Source organism: Trachypithecus francoisi, unplaced genomic scaffold (genome assembly GCF_009764315.1).
Source record: "Trachypithecus francoisi isolate TF-2019V2 unplaced genomic scaffold, Tfra_2.0 Lachesis_group2, whole genome shotgun sequence".
NCBI lineage: Eukaryota > Metazoa > Chordata > Mammalia > Primates > Cercopithecidae > Trachypithecus > Trachypithecus francoisi.
Window position 1 is genome coordinate 146,250,365 of NW_022681465.1, and position 24,063 is coordinate 146,274,427.

Below are 24,063 nucleotides of genomic sequence, written 5' to 3' on the forward strand. Positions count from 1 at the left end.
GGAAGTCAGAAGAAGGTCAGAGAGAGAAAAGCCTGCTTCTGAGGCCTAAAGTGCCCCCAACATTATAGCAAAAGACTGTAGCAAGGGCTATGGGAGTTATGAGCCGGGAACCATGAATCTATATTTATATACAGAGGGAAGAGTGGAGTTTAGTGAGGAGTGGGAGTTGGGGAGGAAATTTTACATATATATATATGTAAAATATCATACCTCTTAATTGGTCTTTTTCTTCGCTTTGCCTCCCCATATTCACTTCTCCAAACTGTAAGTAGCCAGAGGGATTCTGTTAAAATATAGAGTTGAGATCATGTCTCTCCTCTGCTCAGAACTCTTAATCCCATCTCATACAGATAAAGCCAACATCTTTACCATGGCCTGGAGGACCCTATGTGACCTAGATCCATGTTTTCTGATCTTATATCTCAGGAACTCTGCAACAGCCATACTGGCCTCCTTGCAGTTCTGAAATGTATCAGGAGAATGCCTGTTTCAGGGTCTTAGAACCTGCCGTTCCTTCTACCCAGAATGATCCTCTTCCAAATACGAGCATGACTTGCTTCTCCTCTTCTTTCAACTTTTCTGCTTTAATGTAATTTTCTCAGAGAGGTCTTCCTTAGCTCTTTCAAAAAAATTAAACCCTGCTCCTCTCTCCCTTACCCTGCCATCACTTCTCATCCTTCTTCTCCAGTTTATTTTTTCTCCTTAGTATCCATACTTACTTATCATATATGATATTTTACATATTTGAATCTATTCTGAGATTTTGCTTTGTTTTCCTTGCAAATTCTCATTCTGTACCCTGGTTTCAATAACTATATCCCTGTTCCCTGCCTTGGCTTGTGTCTCTAGCCCACATCTCAAATGTAAGGTTGCTGGATTTTAGAGACAGTCTTGGCCCACTCAGTTTCTGCCTCTGCATTTCAGTTTTCGTTGGTGGAAAAACTGAGCTTCAGGGGTAGGAAGGATTTTGTTCAAGGTCATATTGTATATTAAGTACATTCATGAGTTTTTTCAACATATACTAGGTGTCAGGCATTTTACTAGGCACTGGATAGAGAGGAGTGAATAATATATACAGTTCCTCCAGTATTGAGAACGTCACAGTAACAGTGAGGTGTTTACATATACAGATAAGACTGGATACAAAAAATCATTGATAGAGAGATGGTCAGGATGGTCAGAAGTGGGAACGGAACCAACATGAAGAAGGTGAGAAAAGCAGAGAGACAGGGTCAGGGCTGGAGTTCTGTGTCACTTAAATCTTGCAGCATTTACAATCATTCATTCATTCGTTCAACCTGAATGTATTGGATGTCTACCATGTTTAAACTCTTGTGCCTCCCTTTGAAGATACAAAAGGTATTTGATATCTTACAAAAGCTCTTTAGTAAGATATTTGGTATCTTAAAGACCAAATAAAGTCATGAACCTCTAAGGTCTGTTGGCAAATTTCCATCCTCAAGTCCCTGCCCAGTTAAGCCAAGCAATTTCAAAGCAATGGAAATTTGTTTCACAGTTTCTTCTCTCTCCCTCAGAGGACCCAGAAAGTAAGATTACTGTTGTGCAAACCGGCTGTGATTCAGAGCTACAAGATTATAAGCTCATGTTGTCAAGTCTGGCACACGTTTCAGAAAGCCCCAACGTCCTTGGAATGGGCAGGTCGCGTTTGTTCTTACACAAGTCACTCAGCCAACCAGCCCCAAGTTGAGGTAGCAGGTGGTGGGGCCTTTAATCTTTCAGGACACACCGTTGGCCTTTCATGGTTACTTAATCAGGAGATTAAGTCCTGCTTAAAGATACACTCTGGGAGAAACTGATGGTCAGAGTGGATTGAGGATACAGGGCCCAGGACCCACGCTAGCAGGGGGTTTGTATGTCACATCTGGTCTCCAGCTACTCTGGTAAAAAAGGCAGATACAAAATACCATAAACTCTGCAGATAATTGAACTCTCCTTTGTGGGCCTGTGTAGTCTCCCTGGAAGACTGCTTTTTGTTTTCCCGTAAGGAGGGATTGGTGATATAGTGGAGTGACTTTTCAACATGCATCCAACACATGTAAGAGCGTCTGCATCTCATTCTCCTCTCCACTCCTCCCTCTGTATTTCAAGGAAATGCTGCCTACAGGCTTAGTAAGGTGGGGATTAAGAATTAATTATTGGATTTAGCAATTGGGTCATTGGTGACCTTGACAACAGTAGTTTCAGTGAAGTGGTGGGGGCAAATACTGATTGGAATGGACTCAAGACATTATAGGCAGCTCTTTTGAGAAGCATCAGTGGAGCAGAGACTTGGAATACAGCTGGAGGAAGATAGGGAAGATAGGGGGTTAAGAGGGTTAAAAGTGGTTTTTTTTTTTTTTCTTTTTAATGGAAGAAATTACAGTGTACTTGTGCTGGCTGGAATGGCCCACTAGAGACAAAGCTGATGATGCAGAAAGGGAGATATTGCTAGAGCGACGGCCTTGAACAAGAAGGAGGACAGGAACTTTTAGTGATGTACTAGAGCTGGCCATTCAACACAGCTATTATTAAAGCATACAAATTTACAATCACATAAATTACATATAAAAATTAATAAATATTTATTTCTTTGAGATGGGTCTCACTCTGTGGCCCAGGCTGGAGTGCATGGCACGATCATAGTTCACTACAGCCTTGAACTCCTAGATTTAATAGATCCTCTGGCCTTAGCGACAGGTGTGCGCCACCACACCTGACTAATTTTTTATTTTTTATTTTATTTTTTGTAGAGATGGAGTTTCACTATGTTGCCCACACTGGTCTCAAACTCTTGGCCTCAAGTGATCTTTCTGCCTTGACCTCCCAAAGTGCTGAGGTTACAGGCAGGAACCATAGGAGCCTGGCCAAAGAGTAATAAACATTGAAAACATCCCTTCCTACTACATTTTTCCATTATCTATGTTCTTGGTTCTTTATGGTTGTTGTATGTGGGTGGTGAAAATACCATGTGATGGTGTGCTTCTGTGCTTCCCTCCCCAACTCCCACTCCTCACTAAACTCCATGTTGCTAAATCCCCAACTTGTGTTTAGTGACATCGAGTTGGCATCTTTAAACATGGTAGGAGTATTTACACTACAGGAATCAGCAACCTTTGGAAATCAGGGCCTTGCTTGATTTATACTTTAAAGGAGAACTGTTTGTCAAACATTTTTCAGCTCACCTCAGGATTCAGTGGACAAATGGAGACGCTGGTGCTAAAACAAAGTGCTGACAGTTCACCCACAGGAACAAGAGGGAAGGCAGGGCATTTGGTCTGGTTGGTAGAGAGGTGGCAGAGCAATGTGACCTACTGACTAAGTGAAAGTGGAAGTAAGGTAATGACTGGAGTATAAGACTGGCAACAAAGCTGTGAGAGGTGTGAGAGGAACGTGGGAGAGTAAGTGGATTAGAGAAATTCAGTACTTTCTTTCTTTTTTCTTTTTCTTTTTTTTGAGATGGAATCTTGCTCTTGTCGCCCAGGCTGGAGTGCAATGGGCAATCTCTGCTCACTGCAACCTCCGTCTCCCTGGTTCAAGCGATTCTCCTGCCTCAGCCTCCCGTGTAGCTGGGACTACAGGCACCCGCCACCACGCCCAGCTAATTTTTGTATTTTTAGGAGAGACGGGGTTTCACCATGTTGGCCAGGCTGGTCTCGAACTCCGGACCTCAGGTGATCCGCCCACCTTGGCCTTCCAAAGTGCTGGGATTACAGGCGTGAGTCACCGCGCCCGGCCAGAAATTCAGTACTTTCATAGTGTATTTGGCACCATTAAAAGGCGCCATAGGGTTAGTGATTATGAATTTAAAAGATGCCTGTCAACAGTGGGTGTGTATTTTCCTCAAGGCCCTTCTGGTGGCTTGGGTAGAGACAGTCAGAGAAGAGCTAGATTTACACAAGGCTAGGGTTTTGCCAGACCAGTGTGACTGTGTACAGCGGGGGCGAGAGAGATGGCAAAATCGTAAAAGTCATCACCTGGGAGACCCTCCATAATCATCCTCTCTAAAATCACGCCCGCGCCCGTGTCACTTTAACCGATTATTGTGTTTATTTTCCCAGCTTGTTGATTGGGTGTGAAATCAGCCGGCTCATCAGCCGGGCTGGTGTTTCCTCCCGGCGGAATCCGCAGTGCCCACCACAGCGCTGGGGCATAGGAGGCCTCAGAACAGTGCTGAATACACGGATGAACGTGCTGGTTCTCCTAACATCTGTGCGTTGCAGTAAAGAATAATACTCGCAACTCTTTTGTATCCTCTAGTTCCCTGCTCCGTGGTGTTTAACCTCAGCGAGCAAAGGAACTTAACTGCAGGGTTGGATGCACTAAAACGAGGTTCTTATTCCCGAGGCAATCTTGACCTTACACAAGGCCCAATCCCAAGCCCCAGAGGCAGCTGCCTGGTGGCGTGAGTAATGCTGGCCTTTGTCACACCAGACCTTCCTTATTCATATTTTCCCGTGCTGCCAACCACGGCTTATTCTGTGACTCCAGGCGGTGATACCATAAATGCACAAGCCCAAGGTCCAGGTTTCCTGGGGCGGGGCGTGATGGCTTCCAGGCAGAGAAGCTTCTTTCGGCAGGCACGGCCGCGGGAGGGTACCAGGGCCGCTCTGGCGCCGCCAGCGTGGAGACCGCGGCGCCCTAGGTGCTCTGGGCGCGCTCCAGCGCTCTGCAACACCCTCCTCCCCGACTCTGGCCGTGGGGGCGTGGGCGTGGCCCACTGCGCGTTTCTCCGAGTGGCCAATAAAGTTTCGAAACTTTGAAAAGCGGAGGAAAAAGGCCACGCCCATGTGGCTGTCAGAGTGTGGGCGCCTGCGGGCCTCGGCTGAGCCTTGGGCTGCTCTGCGCTCGTGGAGGCGTGGCCGGTGCGCGGGGCCCGCGGAGCGCGGGGATGGGGGTCTCAGTGGACGTGCACCAGGTGTACAAGTACCCCTTCGAGCAGGTGGTCGCCAGCTTTCTCCGAAAGGTACCGCTCCGCTTCCACCCTCCGGATCCCGCGCTGCCTCCGCTGCTTGCCCCCTCTCCTCTCCTCGATCCACGCGGAAGCTGGCATCGTCCGTCTCTCTCTGCAGCTGCGGGCTTTGCTTCAGGGATGTGTGGGTCGAGAGGGATTTCCTCGAAAACTCCCCTTACAGGGAGCGGGAAAAGGCGCCGTGCTTGGCATCACGTTCACACCTGCCCCAGCTGAAAGAAGAGGCTTTCCTTTCAGGAAGAGCCTCGGGGAATGCCAGCTCGCGAACTTCGTGGAGTTGCAGATGACCGACGTGTGGAGCTTTCCCGTTCATCACTGACCCCTTAAAAGCGAGGGAAGGCCATTGGGCAGTTATCCTGGTTTACTCAGCATGATCGTTCTGCCGCCTCTCCACTTCCCCTTATTAAACAGCTGTGGGACTTCGTGCAGGTTGCTTACTCTCTCTGTGCCTTAGTTTGCTAATCTGTAAAGTGGGGAAAATAATAGTACCGACCCATAGAATTGTTGTGAGGATCCAAATGAGGTAACTTATGTCAAGTGCTTATCACAGCTATGACCTAAATGAAGAAACTGAAGCAAAATCAATATAAAAAGAGAGTTTGTTTGAGCCAAGTTTGAGGACTGCATCCTGGGAGTGAAGGTGCCCTGAGTACACATTCTGATGAGCAGAAGTAGAAAGTGGGTTTTTAAAGGAGAATAAGAAGCGGTTCCTAAGTTGTATACCAAGAATTTATATTAAAATAATATAAACTATTGATTGGCTGTACATCGTTCTTTGTATCACAAATTCTAGGAACTGGAAGATAATGGGTAAGGCATCTAACTGGTCAGGAACAAAATTGGGCTCGCAAGAATAGGTTGCTCGCAGGAATAGGTTGGGTGAGGAGGGGACCACTGAAGTCCTATACTCTTGTCTCTCTGGGCTTGATCGATTTTGCGTATTTCACTGTAACTCACACAATCTGCTCTGAGCTATTTTTCTTTTTCTCACTGCTACTGATGTTTAGTTAGGGCTCTAAAATGTTATTGTTGTTTGTATTACTACAACTGATTTCAGTACAAGTAATGAACTCTTCCTCAATATTGAGTGGCCCTGAATTGTAAAGACTGTTTCTAGGATTGTGGGTCCTGATAATAGGAAAATGGAAAATGTCTTTGAGAAATCGAAAGGGCCCAGGCCTGGGAAGTGGGACTCCTGGACTCTGGTGTGGTTCTATGTGTGGTTAGTTCTCTGGGTGACCTTGGCCGAGGGTCTTTTCTCTAGGCCTTAGTTTCCACATCTATAAGATGAGGAGTTGTACCAGAAGATCTTTTAAGGTCCCCTTCAGTTTTCACTTTCTTAAGCAAGATTTGCAACAATTGCAGTTTGCCTTGGTTAGCAGCCATGGGACATTGAACTCCGTATGGAACCCGGAAGCCAAACTAAGGGAGATGCTGGGAAGATGAAGGTCATTTGTTAAATGATAAGGCATAGCCTCCATTAGAGGAGGTGACACAGTAGCCCTGGTCACAGAGGAATAAGGAGGACACTGGTTAACATTTTTTTGCTATAGGGGGCCTCTTTAGAAGGAATGTCAGCTTGCTGATAGGTTCATTGATTTTCAGTGTCTAGACTAGTGCCTAGCACCTACTAGGTATTTAATAAAAACCTGATCAATGAACAAATGAATGAAGGAGTGATTTACAGATCTTTTGTAGACTTTGCCTTAGGCCAGGCTTCTGGACCAAAAGTAACAGCCAACACCCAATTTTTTTGTTAGGACTGGCACTTTGGAGTCTGGGTATTCTTATGCCACTGCTCCTTTGTAAAGTCTTTTTGGATTGTCATCATCAAGAGTTAGTCGATCTCCACCTTCTCAGAACTCTCAGGGCACTCTGTCCAGGCCTTGCTGACCTTCTGCAGTGTCAGATGGTGACTTCTGTACGTGTTGTGTTTCCCATTAGACTCTCAGGTTTTTAAAGGCGAGACTCACTCCTGCAGAAGCACATAACACAATGCCAAGTTCTCATTTACGGAGGTCTTGGTGCATTGTCAGCTTTTGGAAAATGCTTTTCTTTTGTTGAATAGATACTTAACTTCTGTGTGCCAAGCTTTGTGCTAGGTGCTAGAAAAATGTGGGAGGTCACCACAGACCCTGTTCTCATGGAACTGATGGTGTGTAGTGGGTGAGATTAACATAAATAAATGATGAGCAAATGAACACAAAATTCAAATTGATGCTGTGTACTTATAAAAGGAAAATACATGGTGCTCAAATATAGCAGGGAGGCCTGCTGAAGTCAGACAGGATGATTTTTAGGAAAGGCTTCCCTGAAGAAGTGGCACTTGTGAAATGATGGCTGAAGCATGAATAGAAGTTTCCTAGGAAGACTGGGTGTGTGGTGTGTGGTGTGGTGTGGTGTGGTGTGCGTGTCTATGTGCGCTCATGTGTGCTTTTCATACTCTATCATGTTTACTGCTGCCAACACCCTCAGGAAGTAGTTATGATTAATTTCCATTTTACAATATAGAGAAACTGAGGACCAGAGAAGTGTCTTCCTTAAGTTCCTACAGCTAGCAGGTAGGACAGCCAGTATTTTAACACATGGATCCAAAACTCACACCCTTAGTCACCAGGCTCTGCTGCATTGCATATAATAGGCACTTCCAACGATCATTGAGGGAATACAGTGTTTCAGAATCAACTTTGCTGGCTGGACGCGGCAGCTCACGCCTATAATCCCAGCACTTTGGGAGGCTGAGGCTGGTGGATCACTTGAAGTCAGGAGTTCAAGACCAGCCTGGCTAACATGGTGAAACCCCATCTCTAGCAAAAATACAAAAAATTAGCCAGGTGTGGTGGCCTATGCCTGTAATCCCAGCTACTCGGGAGGCTAAGATGAGAATCACTTGAACCCAGGAGGCAGAGGTCGCAGTGAGCCGAGATCACACCATTGCACTCCAGCCTGGGTGACAGAGCGAGACTTCGTCTCAAAAACAAAAACAAACAAAAAAGCCCAAAAAACTTTGCTGTGCTCAATCTGTTTTATTTTGTTCACAGTCTTCTCTCAGAGTTTGCTTAGCTGTGTGGATCTGTTGTCCCTGATATAAAGATATAACTTGGATGTATGTTAGGGTGAGAACACAGAATGTTTAAGTTATCTATTGGTATGTAACAAACCACTCCAAAATTTAATGACTTAAACCAACGACAGGCTTTTAATTTTCACAATTCTGTGAGTTGACTAAGCTCATGTGGTTGGTTTTTGTGTGCTGTGTGGTATAGCTGAGGTCACTTATATAGCTATATTCAGTTAGAACCTGTTGTAATTCTTATAAAATATTTAGCAGAGTACCTGGTACATAGTGAACAAGAACTATGGAAGGGAAGAACTGGGAAAGGCGGAACTGAGAAAGGCAGAACTGGGAATATCAGAACTGGGAAATGGAAGGCGGAACTGGGAAAACAAGAGACAAACATTTGGAGACTAAAGGTCTAGTGATGGAACAGTGTTAACACCATGCATGTCACTGTACTTCCTTTCTTTCTATTCATTCATAAAGGAATCCTTCAGAGGTTTCTTGGAAGGAGCTACGTAGCTATTTATAAGATGTCAGTAAATCCATTTGCTGGGTGAATTTTCCCCTTATGTTATTCAAAGCCATGAACTGGAATTCAGTAGACCTGGATCCTGATCATTATGCTTTCACTGTTAGGTTGGGTGGCCATGGAAAACAGTTTTCACCATCCTATACTGTGTCCTTGTCCAAATTAGAAAAGCCATCTTTTAGGGGTCCAGTCCATAAGCTGGACAGGGTTTCACCGTGTTAGCCAGGATGATCTCGATCTCCTGACCTCATGATCTGCCTGTCTCGGCCTCCCAAAGTGCTGGGATTACAGGCTTGAGCCACCGCGCCCAGCCGACTCTTAGCTTTCTAGCTCTCATAACTTACCACTGTTTCCTTCCTTTTACTTAAAATCATCTACAAAGAGAACACAAAGTTGCATAGACAAATGTAGCAGTGTGGAAAATAGGTCTTCTTTGGAATCTCACTTAGACCTTTCTAATGGGCTTGCCTTTCATGACCTGGATTCAGAGAACTTCTTAAATTTCATCTGCCTGAAACTTAAAGTCATTAAAAAGGATCCAGAGAGCCATTATATCGACTGGGTTTTCTTGTTTATATCTAAATGAGGCCAGAGAAGTAAAGATTTTTCTTACCTTTGCAAGGTTGATTTTCTTTTTATGCTGTGGTCAAGAGTCATAGTGAATAGAGTATCACCTTCATAGGTGGTGATTTTTGTCATTTGTTTCTGATGTATCCCAAGTACCCGAAGAGATCCTGGAACATAGTAGGTACTCAGCAAATCCTTGTTGAATGAATGAATGAAATAACTCTTTTGCGGATTAGCCCTATGCAATTTTAGATTGAAGTCAGTATGGGATTCAGAAACATGTCCTTACTTTTAGTACTGTAATAAAATGGACAGATTAAAATATTAATAATTTCTTTGCTTCAACAGAATGACCCTGGGTGTTATTTATTTTGGCTGGGAGCCTGGTGTGCTGAACAAAATGGTTTGAATGTTTACTCTTAAGCTCATAAAGGGGATTTATGAATGGCTATTTCCATTTAGAGTAGAAAGTTGATTGGGTAATTAATAATGTTTCCATTTCTGATCCTATCTTTTCTCCCTTGCAAATCTGACACTTACATGTGTGGAACATATCTCCTTGCAAAGCTCCAGAAATATTTGGGGGTGAACCTGCATTTCTAAAGTAAATGATTTGATAAACCATAGGCCTAGTTTAACATAATGATTATTTATCTTTTGTCACATGCTGTACTAATCTTTCTTCACTTTTATCTTCCTGTCCTCAGTTCCACTAGAAGATTAGGCATGATGTAAAGGGGAATGGTGCAGATGTGCAGAATGTGGGCTCTGACATCGGATGGGGTGGGGAAGACAGGGATGGAGCGCTGTTAGCCCTGTGAACTTGGACAGGTCATTTCATTTTTCTATGCCTCGATTTCCTCATCTACAAAATGAGAATAATAATCACTATCTTCTGGAGTTGTTGGAGAGATTAAATTGGATAATGCATACAGTTGCATGTAACATAGCTAGCTTAATTTCAGCACTCAGTGGGCTCTTTTAAAGTACTTGTTGAATAATGATAACAACAACAACAACAACAACAACAACAATTTGTTGCATTGATTTCATGAGCCTGAAAATAAAAAGCTGAGAGAAGTGGCCTCAGAAATCTTTACTAACTTAGAGTAATAAAGGGGAGAGTGAGTGTGAATAAAGGTACACATTTGAATTAGGAATATTTTCTAAATGCCATCTGAATAATTGTAAAGTATACTTAGAAACTTATCTAGTGGAGATTGCTGCTTAATCAGCGTATAAAAGATAGAAGATATTGGCCAGGCATGGTGGCTCATGCCTATAATCCCAGCGCTTTGCAAGGCCGAGGTGGGTTGATCAATTGAGCCCAGGAGTTCAAGACCAGCCTGGGCAACAGGGCAAAAACCCCATCTCTAACAACAACAACAACAACAACACTCCAAACCACACAGACACAGAAACAAACAACACCCGCCCCTACCAAAATTAGCCGCACATGGTGGCACACACCTGTAGTCCTAGGTACTCAGGAGGCTGAGGTAGGAGGATCACTTGAGCCGGGAGGCAGAGGTTGCAGTGAGCTGTAATTGCATCACCACTACACTCCAGCCTGGGTGACAAAATGAGACCCAGTCTCAAAAAAAAAAAAAAAAAAAAGAATTTTTTCACTCTCTAAGTACATGGACCTGTCTTCAAGGAGTTCACTGTCAAAAGGGACAGAGGAGGATATAGTAGTTTTCATGATAAAGGCTTTCTCGGGGGCACATGGCAGACATTACATTATAGTATGGGGCTAGATGTCTATTTTAACTATAAATCCATGAAAGCATTTAAACTATTTAGAAACAGTTGCCTTTTAAAAACCAAGTAAATACTCTCTCTTGTACTCTCACTTCTCTGGTGCAGCCCTTTCCCTAATGCTAGTGTGGAGTGAAGTGTCAGGGAGGCCTTGTATCTTACACAAATTCTGAACTGGTAAAGTATGCGCTTGTGAGTTTTTTTTATTAGTCTAGGAAAATCAGATATATTATCTTCTAATCATTTAAAAATCATTGTTTAAGTATTTTTGGATTGCAGATAGATGGCAGCAATATATTTAATGCCATACCACAGTAAATTGCAAGGTAAAAACCGAAGTCTTGAAACTTTTTAAGTCTTCAAAAGTGTTGATTCATTTGTTAGTAGCAAAACCAGCTACATTTATTTTCTACTTGCACAGTGCTAGGTATTATACTGTAATTAAATTGTTTCCTTTAATTCTTGTAACAACTCTTTGAGGTAATTATTTATTCTCATTTTATAGATGAAGAAACTAGGGCAGATTAAAATGATTTGTTCAAGCTTCTCACAGATGAGATTCCAATTCAGATCTCTTGGGCTCTAAAATTCACCATTTTCCAACAGCCTGTCTTTAATTTTGTTTTTTATTTCTTAACTTTTCCTTTAGAAACAATTTGACTTATAAACCATTTCAAAAACAATATGGCAAAACAAATAATTCCCATATACTTTTTTCCAGCTTCTCTGAACCACAGTATACTTTTTAAAACCAGGAAATTAACACTGATACAATGCTATTAACTAACCTATAGACCCTATTTAGATTTTGCCAATTGTCCACTAATATTGTTTTTCCTGTCTAGGATTCAGTTCAGGCCCCAATAGTGCATTTAGCTGCCAGTCTCCTGCAGTGTAGGACAGTTCCTCAGTCTTTCCTTGCGTTTCCAGACCATGGTGATTTTGAAGAGTGCTGGGCAGTTATTTGTAGCATATCTTTAGCTGCACTGGGTTTATGCATACATTTGATGTTGTGATAAGAGGATTTTCCTGTGTCACAATGATAAACTGTCTTTTCAAAACCTTCACTATGCCATTGCTGATTATTGGGCCATTTTTGAAAGAAAGAGGCTGATGTGCTATTGGTTGGCCTTTGTTTGGAATCATAGCTTTTCCTGGCCAGAAGGACCTCGAATGGTCACCCGGTGGTTCATCACCCTGGCCTCACAGATGGCAGCGTTGTGGTTTGCATGTCTTGGCTCATTGCCCTTTGTTCTTTCTATTTCATCATCCTATTGAAAGACCAATGAACAGCCATTCAAAATACTTTTCAACTTAATTATGTCTTGTCCTTGATCTCGTCTTGGTATAAAATCAACTTTGCTTTTCTTCTGAGATAGACTATGGTGTGTGGAGCTCATAAAAGGAATTTGGCATAGCTCATGGTGATGTTTTTCTGCTGCTAAACACCAAATCTCTTTTCAGCAGCCCCATCTCTTTGCATGTACATGTTTGGGAGCAGCCTAGATAACAGATTCCCTTAATGCTTATAACACGGGTATGTTAATATACCAGACTGACTGTAGGTCTTCTTTGCAGGACTCTTCAGAGAGATCTGTCACTCACCTGCTTCCTTGTACTCTCTCGGGTAACTTCATTTGAAAATTGGTAGACAGTGACTCCTTTGGATGTCATTGACTGTTTCTGAGAGGGGGAGAAAATGTTATAAAAAATAGGCACTGGCTTCTGAGCTGTTTGGAAAGTTGATATTTTAATAACTCTTTTAAGAGTAGGCTTTCTGAAAGCTTATGGGTTTTTTTTCCCTCAGCAAATATGAATGCTAAATGTTATATCTTCATGTAGCTTCTCCCACAAACATATTGAATATTATTTCTGTAATTAGATGGACTCAGTTTCTTGGGCTCTTACTTTTTATATGTATGTGTTTGCTTTAATGCTTATTACCCCCACCCAATATTATGGAGTTCTTGGCTTATCTTTTAATATGTAAAAAATAAAGCAAGCAGATACAACAGCTTTAGGAAAGTCTACATTTTACGCTTGTTAGACTGTAACATACATATGATATATACAATGGTATTTGCAGTAGCTTCATGTCTTGGGGAAAGGAAAATGAGTTAGTTTACACATTCTGTGAAGAAAGTAAAAATTATAAGGATATGCAAAATGAAGTCAAATATTCCTTTAAAAATCCCTTAAATCATCCATAAAGTAGTATAGCATACATGGCATATGTATGCAGCCTGTGGGATCATTCTCATGCACACTGCAGTTTGTGATCACTTGAGCCAAGATCAAGAAAGACAAGGACTTTTGGCAGATATCTGTGTCTTCATATGATGTTGCTTTCATGAGAGTCGCTAGTATGAAATGGGGATTGAAGAATCCCAGTGTGACCCTGCTTGTCTGCAGGCTTTATACTATTATATTTATAGCATTAATACTTGATAGGTTTCCATGCTTTGAGAAGGACTGAATGAGATCATGTGCATGGCGGCTTCTCTAGGATAGCACCTTGCATAAACACGGTAGCTGCTCGGTGAGTCTTTGATGGGTGTGATCCTGATTTAGCTTGATCAATTCTGCAATCATACTGGATTGTGCTTGAAAAGGTGTCCAGAAAAACCTGGCCACCTGCCTCCTGTCTTCTTCTCAGGTAAGTGTTTCTGGTGTTGACCTCTGAGAAACCTTCCCTCTTTCAACTCTTTCTCATGGGAGTTTTGGTAAATTTTCATGAATTAAAACGTGAATATTCAAGTTACCACGAGATGGCGTCAGATCATTTCAAGTAACGCCAGGTAGGGGGCGCCTCAGTTCAGTAAATGTTTAAAGAGGTTGAACTACGTGCCTTTCATAATACGGCAGTTAGCTGTTGCAAAGAAACCCCTACTTTCTTCTACTATTCTTCTATGGAAACTTGAGGCTCATGGCTTTTCAACTCCAAAAATTATGTAAGTGTGAAGTACTTGAGTTTATAATGTTTAAGAATTTCTCTGATAACTTAGTGAAGTAATCAGAACTTGCAAAATTTGATCACCATGTCTCCCTGGTGATTACATTTTCAATGTCCTTTACAGTTTAGGTGAGTCATCTTCCTACAACTTATGGTGAATTTATAATATTCAGTTAGTATATATTTATGGGTATGTAATGAACAAGCTAGAACTGTAGTAAACGAGATAAGCCCATTTTACTTTAGTGTACATGTTACAATTTACACACATAAAATCACAATTCAGAGGACCTGTGTGAGTCTCAAATATCTCCCTTACTTTAGGGGTACTATGTAAGCGAAAGTCTCCTTTGCTGAGGAGCAGAGTATCTAAACCTGACCCTCTGTCATGGGCATGTAACTTGGAAGGGCTGAACTTCAAGAAAGCAATCATTGTAGTTCCAAGCTTTTTTTTTTTGGAGACAGAGTCTCACTCTGTCACCCAGGCTGGAGTGCAGTGGCATGATCTCGGCTCACTGCAAGCTCTGCCTCCCAGATTCAAGCAATTCTCCTGTCTCAGCCTCCTGAGTATCTGGGACCACAGGTGTGCACCACCACATCTGGCTAATTTTTGTATTTTTAGTAGAGACAGGGTTTCACTATTTGGGCAGGCTGGTCTCAAACTCCTAACCTCAAGTGATCCACCCACCTCAGCCTCCCAAAGTGCTGGGATTACAGGCATGAACCTCCATGCCCAGCCAAGCATTTTTTTTCCCCTAGGGCTAAAATGAATGAATGAATGAATATATAAATAAATAGATTTTTTTTTCTTTTTTTTTGAGATGGAGTCTTGCTCTGTGGCCCAGGCTGGAGTGCAATGGCACAATCTTGGCTCACTGCAAGCTCCACCTCCTGGGTTCAGGCCATTCTCCTGCCTCAGCCTCCTGAGTAGCTAGGACTACAGGCGCCTGCCACTGTGCCCGGCTAATTTTTGGTATTTTTTAGTAGAGACGGGGTTTCACCATGTTAGCCAGGATGGTCTCGATCTCCTGACCTCGTGATCCGCCAGCCTCGGCCTCCCAAAGGGCTGGGATTACAAGCGTGAGCCACCGTGCCCGGCCATAAATAAATAGATTTTTAAAAACCAAGTTTTTCATCAGTTATCAAGATTGCAGTTTCCAGGATGAAAGTGTGAATAACAGAGTTTACCAACATGGAACATGAAGAGATATTGAGGTTGCCAAAAGCTGAGCCACTGCTCTCTTCATAGATTGGTTTCTGACTGAAGGCAGGCTCATTTTCCAAATTGATCCCTGAGGTCATTGAGGTTTATATTCCAAATTGTTTATTCAGAAAATATTGACTGAGTGCTTTCTATGTGCCAGGCATTACGCTGGCTGGTGGAGATATAGGAGTGAGTAACTGAAATAGACAGTATTCCTGCCCTCAGAGAGCCTGTGTTCTAATCTACTGTCTTTTTGGGTCATAGATATCTTTAAGAATGTGTTAAAATGATGAACCCCTTTCCCTGAAAAATCTGTTAATAAATCTATCTCTCTCTCTCTCACACACACACACACACACACACACACACACACACTTGCTGTGGGTGGAGACCCACAGTCAGAGTTTTGTGTTTCACTTCCTAGGGTTCGGAAAACTTAAAGCTCAAGTTTGCAAAGTGAGGGGCCTTTCTTCTTTCTCCCATCAGGCTGCCTGCTGCTCTTGCCTTCTGCTCAACACTTTGTGATGTCATGGATAAGACTTCTTGCTAATTTTCTTTTCAGATTTGATCACATGATACATCGGTAAACCTCAGGGAAAAGAGTCCATGGGGGCTTAGTAGGCTCAGGTCAGCAGCTACCTTGTCCTGTGGCTTCCAGGAGGTCACTTCTGCTCCCAGTGTCTCTCTTTTCACATCTGAGTAATGGAAAGGATTGTGTTAGGTTAACTCTTAGGCGATTTAGTGGTAGGTTTGGTGGGCAGGCTTTGTAGGCTGGCAGAAAGTATCAGGGGGTACATTATGTTACCCCCAGATACACTATTCATTAGCTGGACAATTTGAGCAAATTATTTAATTTATCTAGGTCTTATTTTTCATATATGAAGTGGAAAAAGTAACACCTTATAGAATGGTTTTGTGAATTAACTGAGCTAATGGATCTAAAGTATGTAAATTGCCTAAGACAAAAGCAGTGGCTATTATCAACCTTGTCACAGCCAAATTGCTTTTCAGGGGAATTAAATCAGCATGATAAATATTTATTGAGCATTTACTATGTGCCTAGCAAAGCATACTTCTATGATTATCCTACTGTGATGCTAACCCAGCCACCAGACAATGATATTAGACCATAGTGAAGAGGTCCACTCTATATTAAACAGGCTTGGTTTAATTCCCTGGCTCCACCAGGAGCCAGCTGGGTGACCCTAAGCAATCTAGTCTTCATTCAGTTTCCATATCTGAAAGATGGGGATGATGATATCACATAAATCAGTTATAACAGAGAGGCTGTTGGATTTAGACAAGATTGTACAAGGAAAGCATTTAGTACAGTGCCTAACTCAAAGAACACTCTTGATTTATGTCAGGCTGGTTCAATATTAATACTATTATTATTTACTGATTAGCTTAACCTCATCCCCCTCAGGGCTAGGTTGGATCTAAAGGTTTTCCCCAGATTTCATGTAAGTCGAGATGATGATAGCATCTCACTTATCTAGGCCCAAGTTATAAAATTAAGATCCATGATTCAAAACTGGGCTTTGTTTAGAAGTTTCTTGGAAAATATTTACTAGTCCTGTAAACAGCTGTGGTTACTACTAAATAATTCACCTTGGTAGAAGATTAATGGTAATTCTTTTTTATATGTTTTTGTTTAGTACCCCAACCCCATGGATAAAAATGTCCTCTCTGTAAAAATCACGGAGGAAAAAAGAGGTAAGTTCTCTGTACAGTTTTTTGTATGATCGTTAAATGATAGTGATTTTTGTAAAGATGTGTGTATGTGTGTGTTTGGCCTATTAGGTTTTTTAAAAAATTGTTCACCTACAGTTCCTTTCCATTATTAGTTGTTAAACAGGTATATTTCTGTATTTGAGGTGACTTAGAAAGGTGTGGCAGGTAGAGCACCAGGATTTACGATAATAAAAGGCCTGCTGATGCTTTTTGTCACTTTCTAACTAATAATTGTTGACAACACTGAGCTATATATAATTACAACCGCTAACATTTTTGAGCCCTTAATATGTGCCAGGTACTCTTACTTTTATTAATTCATTTAATCTTCAGAACAATGTGTGGGATAGGTATTAGACTACTCATTTAATGCATGGAGAAACTGAGATACAGAGAAGTTAAGTGACTTGCTCAAGGTCACATGGCTGTAGCCTATCATATCATTTTGTAGATAGCAAAATGCATATGATTAAATATGAGATGTGACCATAAAGTGATTGCTTATGGAATCACAACTACTTGGCAATGTGGTTTAGCATTGACTAAATCAGGAGTTGACAAGCTATGGCTCGTGCTGCCTGTTTTAGTAAATAAAGTTTGATTGGAAGATAATCTCATTTGTTTACATGTCATCTATGGCTGCTTCCTCACTATAACAGCAGAGTTGAGCAGTTGCCACAGAGACTTTATTGCCCACAAAACTTAAATTATTTAACATCTGATTCTTCACAGAAAATGTTTACTGATTCCTGGTCTAGAGCATAGGAATCTCTTCTGTTCTGTGTTATCCCTATCTCCAGCAAAAACCATTATCAGTGTCAGTGTTTCAACTTGAGAACTGGGCAATGCAGGAGGCTGTGACAATGCACATAGTCAATGTACAAAGCTTTGGAGACACTGGGGCCTAGGTCCAGCATGCCCTTTAGCCTTCTTAGGAATCATGAGATGCTACTGTTCATTGTGTGACTCTGGAGCCCTCTCTGTGCTTGGCAAACATAACTGCCTTTTGCTTGTATATGCATTTTCTGTACTTTTATAACCATATAGATATATTAAAAATGTTTTCTCATGTACCTGCAGTGTGGGAGAAACTTGTTATTTGTCATCAGACAAACTGGATTTCAAATCTTGATTTCATTGCTACCTTGGTGACCTAACTTTTTAGAGCCTCAGTTTCTTCATCTGTCAAATGGGAAAATAATCTTGTTTTTAGGTTGTTATGAAGATCAAATGAGAGAACACTGTGCATATTCTAAATTGAAATGTTAATTATAATTTCTATCATTGTCAGGGGCATCTTTGCCGTTGGGAGTGGCTAATCCATTTCGAGTATGTGTGAAGCAAACACTGGATGAGATGGGCAAAGGGAGGGCCAGTGGGCAGAGGGGTTGGCACTGTATCAACAGCTTCTGGGCAGTCAGGGTTTTTGCATCAAGGGTTGGGACTACTATAGCCAGAGCTTTGAGAAAACCTGTAACAGCATGGCTAAGTCACAGTGATTCACAAAGCAGAAGACTGCAATTCAGAGTTTATTCTTTTCTCTGCCTCTGCGTTTCTTTTTCTTAACATTGTTTTTTACATCCCTGATTTAATTCTGGAAACTTCATCGCAGAGCAAAATGGTTGCAGTCCTAGTGTTACAGTGGGTAGCTAGTCAAGTATGAGCAGGATAGAAGAGGGCTTACACACACAGAGAGAGAGAGAGAAGAGGGCTTACATACATATACACAAGAGAGCTTACACACATATAGAAGAGGACTTACACATATACACACAGAAGAGAGCTTACACACACAGAAGAGAGTTTACACACACATACACACAGAAGAGAGCTTACACACACACACACGCACGCACGCACGCACCCACCCAGGAGTGCTGGGTGACCATCAGGTGATGGTCAGGCGGTTGTTAACTGTCTGACTAAAGTAATAATTGGTCACAGCTGGCATCAGGCAAAGGCATGCTCCTAATAGATAGAAAACACCTGAAACTGATGATCAGCAGCTTCCTGATAAGATCTCAGGATTTGGGAGAAGTGATGTAAGACCTCGGATGTATGCCAACGCGTAAAACCCCAAGTCAAAAGGTCAGACCACACACTTGCCTTTCAGGTTGCCCGCTTGGCTGTCTTCCAAGTGTCTTTTCCTTCCTTTCATTCCCATTCTAAAGGAACCGGAATAGCTTTTTCCTGTTTAGGAAGGTTTATAAAAAGAATAGGAATAGCCATTTCCTATTCTTTATAATAAACGTTCACTCCTGCTCTAAAACTTGTCTTGGTCCCTCCTTCTGCCTTATGCCCCTCAGTCGAATTCCTTCTTCTGAGGAGGCCAGTATTGAGGTTGCTGCAGACGCGTACAAATTTGCTGCAGGTAACAACAGGAAGTCTACACTCTTATGAGAGATAAATGTGGCTAGTAAAATGAATTATAGGTTTAAATTTTGTAGCCAGATATCTGTGCTTGAAAGTTTGGTACAGAAGGTAGCAGCATCAGGTTCTCCCCCTTTTTGTTGAAAAATTCTCTTTGGAGTTGAGCAGGAGTCCCACTGGTCATCGTCATTGGGGCACTAACACGGATAGTCCAGAGCAGCGAATGGTTGTGATTATTTCATCCTTGACATTGGAGTGTGCATTCTGAGTTACTGTTGTACCCTTATTCCTTCATCACAGATAGGGAATATCTGATTTGGCCCAGAAAAATGTCAAGGAAACTGAAGTTTGAATTAAACATTTTCTGCGGGAATTCTGCAAATAGAAAATTGAGATTGACTTTAAAAGATTTATTGCGGGAGGCTGAGGTAGGAGAATCACTTGAACCCTGGAGGTGGAAGTTGCAGTGAGCCGAGACCATGCCATTGCACTCCAGCCTGGGTGTCTCAAAAAAAAAACAACTAAAACCCAAAAAACAACAAAACCCCTCCCAAGATTTATTGACACTAAGAAAAGAACACATTTCCTTAATTTGTTGTGTATAAAAAATTTTCTGTTTTCTTTAGATGAATCAACAGGGGTCATCTACAGAAAGAGGATTGCAATCTGTCAGAATGTGGTTCCAGAAATTTTAAGGAAGGTAAGTTCATTTTAAAGTTTAATCACAGTTGTTGTAACATTGAGTATTTTTTAATAGTCATGAAAAGGAACAGCGTTTTCTGATGTAAAGGAGCATTAGAAACTTCCTCCTCCTTTTACTTCACAGCCTTCTGAGGAAGAAAGCTCTTTCTTATCCAACCTCAGTTTTAGCAGATGCCACTGGAGATACTTTGTCTCCCTGTCTTGTGAAGGACTCTTAATGGACATAGAGATATTGTGCAGTTACTTTAAAGATACTTTTGGCATTTTGCATGAAGTGACTAATCTTTTCATGATTAGAAATGACTCCTAGGTGAGAATGATCAGAAATGGGAAGATTGTAAATATTTAGTCTCATCTTTAATAAGAAAGAGAAAAACTTCAGTTTCTAATTCACTATCAGAGATAACAGCTATTTACCGGAGAATAATGTTCTCCACGCCCTCTGTTGTCTTTATGTGTATTTCTCTAAAGTAATATCATTGATGATGAAATCTTCATGATAGCAAATTGTTTTCTCTCTTTGAAGAAGAGCACTCTGGTGATTCTTTGTTGGAAAAAGATGAGTGGAAATTTTAATCACATTGCTTGAACCATAGAGGGATTTTCAGTGGGAGTCCTTTTAGATCTATGAGGAAGTCAGAGGAAAGCATCTGGATATGCCCTTTCAAACAGGTCTCAGAGAGTAGTTTCAACCTGAGAGAGATTCTGTGTGTGATGTTGTGTTAGTCCATTCTCAGGCTGCTAATAAAGACATACCTGAGACTGGGTAATTTATAAATAAAAAGAGTTTTAATGGATTCACAGTTCCACATGGCTGGGGAGGCCTCACAATCATGGTGGAAGGTGAAGGAGCCAAGGCACATCTTACATGGCAGCAGGCAAGAGAGTGTGTGCAGGGGAACTGCCCTTTATAAAACCATCAGATCTCATGAGACTTATTCACTGTCATGAGAACAGCACGGGAAAACCCGCCCCCATGATTCAGGTACCTCCCACTGAGTCTCTCCCATGACATGTGGGGATTATGGGAGCTACAATTCAAGATGAGATTTGGGAGGGGACACAGCCAAACCATATCAAATGTGGAACCCAGCTTGGCTCCTGCCGACTAGCTTGCAAATTAAATTGCTGTGTTGTATGTGGAACAAATGGCAGCTTCCATCACTTCCTTATCATGAATTAAAAGACTGTCACATTATTCAGTGCAATAAAGCTGATATGAAAATGAAAATGAACTTTCTTTTTTCCAGATGGCAAAACTTGTTGCACTGTAGCAGCAAATTATTACTGGCTTTTTCCAGAGTGTGTACCCTGCCTTTGCCCTGTATACTCACTCTGAATCTATTATTTAAAAAGGCATTCAACTTTGTCTTGTATCTCAATTCTTAAATAATTTAAGGACACCTCTGACTTGTACAATTCTGCCTTTGTAGTTTTCCATGTCTTCACCTAGGAAACCATACATTTCTACATACTGGACAGAGTTTAAAATGAAGAAAATATTTTACCTGATATTGTTCTGCATGTAAGCCTGTAAGTGGGCTCGATTAGAATCCATCAATTTAAGAAGTCCATAACCAGCCTTAGAGGAGATGTGAAGGAGGCTGATAATTTGCTTAGTGTTTACCAGTTAGGGAAATTAGGCCAGGGACTGTATAGCCTACATAAATCCTGGGTCATTTGCATGTCCTCACCAGCACTTAGTAAGGTCATAGTATGTTTGATTATCAAAAACGTACAGCCACTGGTGAGCCATCATCCATATATCAGGATTACTTGTCCTCTTGGTTATCCAAGACTGAGAGTAACTCTGGATGTGGTCATTATGTAGCCTGCTCTTCCTAAATTAAGAAAGCCATTCTCTTTCTGTTGGACAGGTGAGCATTTTGAAAGTACCTAATATCCAATTAGAAGAGGAGTCATGGCTCAATCCTCGGGAAAGAAACATGGCTATACGGAGTCACTGCCTTACGTGGACACAATATGCATCCATGAAGGAAGAGTCTGTCTTCCGGGAAAGTATGGAAAACCCAAATTGGTAAGACACGTGTGTGTGTGCGTGTGTGTGTGTGTGTGTGTGTTTTGGATGCAGGGATGGACACATAAGTACATACATTCAAAATCTATGGTTCTATACTTATGACCTGTTTATAACTCGTATGAATTCCACATTATTAATTTTTTAATCACAGTAATTAATGAATTTTTTGGAGGGAAGATCAGGAAATGATAGGGTTCAACTCCCATCTGACCATCCCTCCCAATCCTGGTGTCTTTTGCACCCTCTTGAGAAGTAGTGTGTGTTATCAGTTTGCTGAATATTCTTCCAGACCTTAAAGAGATACCTTTAGATACTTACATATATACTCATAGAGTCTGTATAGTATGATTTTGTATACATTTTTAAACATATATTATAAATTATAAATTATTTTGTAAATTGTGAGTTTGTAAATTGTGTACTTTTTTTTACTTCATGGAATGTTTCTGATCTTAAACCATGTGATATATGAATATATAAATATATATAAACAAATATATATAAATATATAAATATGTATATGTATCTAGCTTATTCCTTTATTGCATATAATTCAATCCTGTGACTGTATGACATTTTACATAGCTACTACTTTTTTGATAGACAGATGGTATCTAAGTTCTTTTTTTTACAAACAATACTATAATATTTGTGAAGCATATGTTCCTTGTATGTGATCCTTTATGTTATATATGAGTTGTTTATCTAAAGTAGATTTTTTTTTTTAAATGCAGTCTCGCTCTGTCACCTAGGCGGGAGTGCAATGGCGTGATCATGGCTCAGTGTAACCTCAGCCTCCTGGGCTCAAGTGACCCTCCTGCCTCAGTCTCCTGAGAAGCAGGGACTACAGGCATGTGTCACCATGCCTAGTTAATTAAACAAGTTTGTTTTGTAGACATGGGGTCTCACTATGTTGCCCAGGCTGGTCTCAAACTCCTGGGCTCAAGTGATTCTCCTACATCAGCTTCCCAAAGTGCTAGGATTCCAGGCGTGATCCACTGTGCCTGGCCTAAAGTAGAATTTTTAAATATCAAGTTTATTGAGATATTATTTGCATATAATAAAACTTACTTTTCTTAGTGTATAGTTCTTTGAGTTTTGACAAACATGTAGTTGTGCCACCACTGCCACAATTAAACTATAGAACATTTTAGATAGGTTTAAAACCATTAATATTATAAGACCAATCAATGGGGAAAGAATATTTCTTTCAACAAATGGTGCTGGGATAACTGGATATCCACATATGAAAGAATGAAGTTAGATTCCCTACCTCGTGTAGAATACAAAACTAACTCAAAATAGATCAAATACCTAAATGAAAGAGTTAAAACTATAAGACACTTAGAAGAAAACTTAGGTATAAATCTTTGTGATCTTGGGTTAGGTAGTAATTTATTAGATATGATAGCAAAAATTTAAGCAGCAAGATTAAAAATAGATAAAATTGACTTCATCAGTTAGAAACTTTTGTGTTTCAAGGGACACTGTCAAGAAGGTGAAAAACAGGCTTGGCGCGGTGGCTCATGCCTGTAATCCTAGCAGTTTGGGAGGCCAAGGCAGCCCGATCACTTGAGGCCAGGAGTTTGAGACCAGCCTAGTCACATGGCAAAATCCCATCTCTACTAAAAATACAACAATTAGCTGAGTGTGGTGGCGCACGCCTATGGTCTCAGCTACATGGGTGGCTGAGGCACGAGAATAACTTGAACCCAGGAGATGAAGGTTTCAGTGAGCCGAGATAGCACCACTGCACTCTAACCTGGGCAACAGAATGAGACTCTGTCTCAGGGAAAAAAAAAAAAAAAAAAAAAAAAAAAGACACACAATAACAAGTGTTGGTTGTGGATATGTGGAGAAATTAGAACCCTTACATATTTCTTATGGGAATATAAAATAGTGCAGCTGCTTTGGAGAACAGTTTTTCAGATCTTCAAAAAGTTAAACATAGAATTACCATTTGACCCAGCAATTTCACTCCTAGGTACTTCAAGAGAAATGAGAAAATATATGTCCACACAGAATCTTGTACAAAACTTTCATAGCAGCATTATAATAGCCAAAATGTAGAAGCAAACCAATATCCATCAACTGATAAATATATAGCCCAATGTAATATATTCACAAAATGGAATATTATTTAGCCATAAAAAGGAATGGAGTGCTGATTCATGG

The 24,063-nt window shown here is 41.2% G+C and overlaps 1 protein-coding gene across 2 annotated transcripts in view; it reads left to right on the top strand.

Moving 5' to 3' along the window:
• The window catches only part of PRELID2 (PRELI domain containing 2), a 106,923-nt gene that overhangs the window by 7,481 nt on the left and 75,379 nt on the right, over positions 1-24,063 (top strand). The window contains exons 1-4 of one of the 2 annotated variants that reach the window (XM_033180781.1): positions 4,755-4,963; positions 16,700-16,757; positions 19,772-19,845; positions 21,725-21,885. In XM_033180781.1, the coding sequence (XP_033036672.1) occupies positions 4,889-4,963; positions 16,700-16,757; positions 19,772-19,845; positions 21,725-21,885 (368 nt within the window). In that variant the 5' untranslated portion in view covers positions 4,755-4,888. Of the gene's footprint in view, positions 1-4,754; positions 4,964-16,699; positions 16,758-19,771; positions 19,846-21,724; positions 21,886-24,063 lie in introns of those variants that run through there. The other variant, XM_033180782.1, reaches the window with a different exon arrangement.